Source organism: Centruroides sculpturatus, unplaced genomic scaffold (genome assembly GCF_000671375.1).
Source record: "Centruroides sculpturatus isolate CEXI.00-Female unplaced genomic scaffold, Cexi_2.0 scaffold180, whole genome shotgun sequence".
Taxonomy (NCBI): Eukaryota; Metazoa; Arthropoda; class Arachnida; order Scorpiones; family Buthidae; genus Centruroides; species Centruroides sculpturatus.
Window position 1 is genome coordinate 405,713 of NW_019384918.1, and position 6,488 is coordinate 412,200.

The 6,488-nt window shown below is 31.9% G+C and overlaps 1 protein-coding gene across 1 annotated transcript; it reads right to left on the reverse strand.

Moving 5' to 3' along the window:
- Positions 1 to 2,524: 2,524 nt before the first annotated feature.
- On the reverse strand, positions 2,525 to 3,141 carry LOC111631806 (eukaryotic translation initiation factor 3 subunit A-like). The gene is made up of 2 exons (XM_023376117.1): positions 2,863 to 3,141; positions 2,525 to 2,787 (listed from the first exon to the last, which is right to left on the reverse strand). The coding sequence occupies exons 1-2, from the start codon at positions 2,900 to 2,902 to the stop codon at positions 2,525 to 2,527; spliced, it is 303 nt and encodes a 100-aa protein (XP_023231885.1). The 5' UTR covers positions 2,903 to 3,141.
- Between the last annotated feature and the right edge of the window lie 3,347 nt (positions 3,142 to 6,488).

A 6,488-nucleotide genomic window follows, 5' to 3' on the forward strand; every position in this document is an offset into this window, starting at 1 on the left:
AGGTCTTCTATCTACAAGGTGGACTTTAGCGATCTTGATGGCACGGGAGGGTGAAGACAAGTCCTCCGAATATCTAAAAAGCTCTCGTGGGAGAACGTCCGGACGACCAGAATCCTGGAGAGGAGCACTGCGAACCAAAGGCCAAGAACTACGAACCAAGAACGTCACATCCTTTTTTTGCGCGGTTTTTATAAGTTTTTTCTTGGTCCCAGATCGAACATTCCGATAGGTCGATGCCGATCTGCCCCCGCTCTCTAATTGGTCCCCCCCTCCTCGTTACGAATTATAACGAGATCGGAGCCCAGATCGCGGAGTGAGTCAACTCCGACTGACAATTTATTCCTATCGAATTGATTAATTTAAAAGACCAAAATTCAGTTTTGTCACAGAACAAGCAATGAAAAATTCGGTGGTAGTGCAGCGACCTGTTTAACATAGTTCTATTGGACATTAGTGGTGTATATGAACGCGAATGAATCGTACAAGCAAAAGAAAAAAAAAAAAAAAGGTCAACAGGTTTCGCAGGATTTCCTCGAATAAGCAACTTACTAGTTTACCCAGACGGCGAACCGATTCCCGGACTGTCCGGACGATAGCACTATCGTAGGCGCGATGCAAGTATAGATTAGGATGTTTCAAATTTTTACAACATATTATTATTATTTATTGTGAAATTTTGCCGCCCCNTTGAAAGAAGTCACTTTATTATGTCTGTATAAAGCAAAGTAAATTACAACACAGTTTCATCAGAATAAAAAAAAAATAGTTTTGATGTTAACAATTCCAGGTATAAACTTATCAGTTAATAAATTTATACCTGGAATTGTTAACATCAAAACTATTATAGATTAATATGGCAGGTATAACAAAACAATTCCAGGTATTCAAAGAATGGAATGATCAAAGTATGGAAAGATCAAAGAATGGAAAGATCAAAGTGGGTACGTGATCAAAGAACTGTTCACACAGTTCTTTGATCACGTACCCACTGTATTTTGTACAATGATGTGTGTATTTTAAAATGCACGCATCTTGTATTTTTATGGAAGTTGTGTGAATCCAAGTTTTCTGATTATCTGTGACTTAGTTGAACATGTATTGATATTTGATGCTACATGGAAGTGTGATTGTTTAAGCTAAGTGTTCAAACAAATTTTAGTCACAAGTGCAATAAATATTAGAGAGGTTGCGGCCGTCGTATTTAGCCCAAAACGTGTACGGCAAACGGTTGAGCGCCGCCATCTGGCAGTTCTGGACTGTCAATAATGGCGTTCGCTATGTGTATCAATGTGAGTAGACGATCGGCTTAAACGTCTTAATTTTTTTGTGTTTGGGGTTAAAATTATGATTTATTTTATTAAAATAATGATTATTTAAGAAGTTGTGAATAATATTGTAAAGAAACAGACGATTTTAATCCAGAAATTATTTAATTATTCAATTTTTTAGCAAGTGATGTAGAATTTTCATATATTTGCCTTCATAATAGCTTATCTTAAGGTAGGTTTGTTCTTCAACGGTATCTTCTACCATCAACAGCGTAATACGTTAGTAAATTTCCTAAAAATTAATTTTTCGAGCTGCTTTCGCATTTACATAAGCCACTACTTCCCTTGACAAAAGTATGAGGTAGGCCTATTGTCCGATCGTACGGTAGGAGATACCACGCTAATTAAAAATAATTATTTAGTGTTATTAAACATCCTATACATACTTTAAAATAGTTTAATTTGTTTATTTACCGTCGCTGGTAACCCTCGATGTTAAATATATCTGCCATTGTAAAAAATAATTATTTTAATTCAGAAATTATTTAATTATGTGATATTTTTCAATGTGATGTGAAGTGATCACAGAAACTCTAAGGCTGTGTTATTATTTTTTATTTTTTTATTTTCGCACAGTAAGCATTTAATTAAAATTATATTTGTAGTTTACTGATGACGTATTACTGTTAATGGATGAGAATGAAAGTGATGAAGAAGCCATTTTATTACTTCATATCACTAAAGCTATACCGGTGACGAAAGTAAGAATGAATTTAAGCGAAATGACAGATTCTGATTGATTGTTTTATTTTTGGTAAGCGATATATTTATAAAGTAAAGTAAATACTTAAAAAAAAGGAATAATAATACTTATAAAATTTTATAATTTTAACAGATTTTCAAGAGATGATTTGTTTCACCTCCATTCTGCTTTACGCCTTCCATCTGCAATTATTTGTGAAAATGGATCATGCTCACTTGGAATTGATGCATTGTGTATTTTTTTACGAAGATTAGTTTATCCTAATAGTCTTGATGATATTTCTGTTTTGTTGGGGAGAACAAAAACTGAACTTTGTTGGTGCACTACTTACAAACTGTCACACTTGCTTATACGGTAGTGCAACATCAGATTATTATAATTGTTTACCCCCCAAATTGGACGAATTCTTATGTAATCAATAAATAATAAATAAATAAATAATTTTTTTCAATTTTACAAAAATTTTTATTTAGTTTTTATAAACATTTTTTATTCAATTTTTATTCAAAGTTTTCATAAGTAATTCTAAAAACAATCTTCTTTCCTCGCCTTCCTGCTTCAATTTTGCTTCTCTCTCTCTTCTCTCTAAACCGAATTTTTCTTTTTCCAACTCGAATTTTTCTTGTTCCAGTTTCAGTTGTTCTTTCTTTAAATTTAATTCTTGTTTCAAATGATTCTGTTGCTCTTGCTTTTTTTGTAAGTATGAGAGAACAAGGTTTTCCTTTTTTTTCTTTTTTGTGACAATTGTATCTTCATCTAAAAATAATTAAAAATGTATACTTATTACATAATTCTTGTAATAATTATATCACAAACAGTTTTTATATTTACCAGATGGAAACTCGGAAGATGATGCTCTTAAAGATGTCATCGCTGCATCCCTGACTTACTGCCCAGCAATGGCTTGTGGTTGTGATTTCTCAGATGTTATCTGGGCTTCATATTTTAACTCTTTTATTTCTTGTAGAAGTTGATTACGTTCTGTAAATTCCTATTCTGTTCCAGATCTTCGCAAACTGGCTTGATCATTCTGAAAAGAAAAATATGATAAGCTATAAAAATGTTATCGGCACTTTACATCACTTGCTAAAAAATTGAATAATTAAAAAATTTCTGGATTAAAATCGTCTGTTTCTTCACAATGTTATTCGTAAATGCTTAAATAATCGTTATCTTAATAAAATAGGTCATAATTTAAACCCCAAACACAAAAAAAATGAAGAAGTTTAACCGATCTTTTATTCGCCATTCTACACATAGAGATTGCCGTTATCGACCGTGTAGAATTGCCAGATGGCGGCGCTTGCACCGTCCGCCGTACACGTTTTGCGCCGATACATGTACCGCAACCTCTCTATTTTATACTTCTAAAAATAGGGTTGGTTCTGCAATCTGTTACCGAAGTATAAGAACACCATAAATTTTGTTTTTTTAAATTTATTTTGAAACTATTACTGGAAATATTAAAATAATTTAAAATAATTATAAAAAATAATTATCGGTTCTTTTTACATTTCATAAAGCAGCATACATTTTTTTTCCACAAATATCTATTTTTTTATATATTCAACATATATCATGTTTAACATCCAGGAATGAGAGAGAGAAGTTTTGAACCTTATAAATAAAAAAGATGTTAACAAGGCAAGCTGCTGCTGAAATACCAATAGATGTGTCTCATGCAACTCTTTGGAGAACTTTAAAAAACTATGAGAATGTAAAATATTTAAAAATGAAGTTTTTAAATATTTTACTGCCAAACACATATCAATGAATTTAAATTGGGCTAAAGACAAGATGGGATGGACTGAAGAATGGCAAGAAATAATGTTNTCCCCCCGCGGGGGAAAGAGACAGGATTAAGGCTTACTGTGAAAAACTTGGCTTCTATTATACTATTTTAGATGCGGGTTTTTGCGTTTTTGATTGCGTTTTAATAAGGTACGTCAACAGAATGTACACTAAGAAAAAATTTTTCGAAAAATTTTCCCCCACGGGGGAAGTGTTATACATTTATAATAGATACATTTTGAGCCACAACAAGGCGTGGTGGGGTCTGCTAGTTTTTATATAATTTTAGAAAGTGTACCTACACTTTGGTAACAGGTAAAAAGTGATAACTTATATTATTATTAAAAGAAAAAAAGCTTAAAATTATATTTTTGTAATGGTCTTAAAACATAAAACTGTTTTCTAATAAAAAAAATTAAATAAATTTTGAAAAATCACAAAATTTGTGTTCTTTAACAGACTATATCTGGGAGGCAAGATGGCATTCACATACCTTGTCATAATACTGTAGAAGTAAAGTAGTTCTTTCCCGGCATCTTCTACCGTCGACGGTGTAATATGCCCGTAAATTTTCCGATATAGTTTTCCAAGCACCTTTCGGATTTTCATAGGCATACGGATTTACAGAAACAACTTCTCTCAACAGGAGTATATCGTGATTACACGAAAAATGCATTGGAACTTTCCTATTGCAAGGAAACACGACGCTAATTATAGTACAAAAATAATTATTTAGTGTTATAACATCCTATAAATACTTTAAAATAGCTTAATTTGTTTATTTACCTTCGCTCGGGAAATTCTTTGTCAAACGGTTCCGCCATTGACTCACGGGAAATTCGTTGAAAAAAACAACAAATTTCCCGTGAGTCAATGCGCGACGTTCATTGCGTCACGTGATGTTGTAAACGTCTGCCGCAACGATTTTTTCTTGCAGTTAAAATGTAAACCGTGACGTATACTTCTGCTTGCTGTCTAGAAGTAACGTTTGAACGTCGGCCGCAACCTCTCTATTGTCTACAAAAGGTTTAGTTCGTGTTAATATATATTTGTNTCATATTTTAACTCTTTTATTTCTTGTAGAAGTTGATTACGTTCTGTAAATTCCTATTCTGTTCCAGATCTTCGCAAACTGGCTTGATCATTCTGAAAAGAAAAATATGATAAGCTATAAAAATGTTATCGGCACTTTACATCACTTGCTAAAAAATTGAATAATTAAAAAATTTCTGGATTAAAATCGTCTGTTTCTTCACAATGTTATTCGTAAATGCTTAAATAATCGTTATCTTAATAAAATAGGTCATAATTTAAACCCCAAACACAAAAAAAATGAAGAAGTTTAACCGATCTTTTATTCGCCATTCTACACATAGAGATTGCCGTTATCGACCGTGTAGAATTGCCAGATGGCGGCGCTTGCACCGTCCGCCGTACACGTTTTGCGCCGATACATGTACCGCAACCTCTCTATTTTATACTTCTAAAAATAGGGTTGGTTCTGCAATCTGTTACCGAAGTATAAGAACACCATAAATTTTGTTTTTTTAAATTTATTTTGAAACTATTACTGGAAATATTAAAATAATTTAAAATAATTATAAAAAATAATTATCGGTTCTTTTTACATTTCATAAAGCAGCATACATTTTTTTTCCACAAATATCTATTTTTTTATATATTCAACATATATCATGTTTAACATCCAGGAATGAGAGAGAGAAGTTTTGAACCTTATAAATAAAAAAGATGTTAACAAGGCAAGCTGCTGCTGAAATACCAATAGATGTGTCTCATGCAACTCTTTGGAGAACTTTAAAAAACTATGAGAATGTAAAATATTTAAAAATGAAGTTTTTAAATATTTTACTGCCAAACACATATCAATGAATTTAAATTGGGCTAAAGACAAGATGGGATGGACTGAAGAATGGCAAGAAATAATATTTAGTGATGAGAAGTTTAATTTATATGGCCATGATGGGTTTTCATATTATTGGCATGATTTAAGAAGAGAAAGCAGAGTTAAAATATGCCATGGATCTATAATGATTTGGGGTAGTTTTGGAGGTAAATGGGATGGATGGGAAGGAAAAACTAATTTACTATTTGTTGACAAAAATATTATTACATTTGGTGCATTAATTGGAGGACATAAATGGTAGTTTCAACAAGATAATGCTACCATTCGTGTCTCAATGTTAACAAAAAATTGGTTTAAAAAAGGAAATATTGATGTGATATTAACTGGACTTCATGTTGTCCAGATTTAGATCCCATTGAAAATTTATGGGAAATTTCAGCAGCCATTGTTTATCAAAATGGGAAACAATATGAATCTGTAAATCAATTAAGAATGAACAATTAAAAAAGTAACAAACTCCATGCTAACAGAATTTTTCAAGTAATTGTAGCCAAAGGGGGTGAAACCAAATATTAAGTGTTTAAAATATATTTAAAATTTATCTATACTAATAATATAAAGAGGTAATGTTTGTATGTATGTATGTATGTATGTATGTATGTATGTATGTTAGTTTGTATGCAGCAGGTAATCTCCGAAACTACCCATCCGATTTCAAAAATTCTTTCACCAATATTTAGAATGGAACTTCAGGGTGGACATAGGCTGTATATTATTCCGTTAAACATGGGTATAAATTAAA

Coding starts and splice junctions, on each gene's coding strand:
- LOC111631806 (XM_023376117.1), bottom strand. CDS start 2,902: ATGACATCTTTAAGAGCATCATCTTCCGAGTTTCCATCTG. Junction 2,788..2,862: donor ATCTTCCGAGTTTCCATCTG/GTAAATATAAAA, acceptor AATTATTTTTAG/ATGAAGATACAATTGTCACA.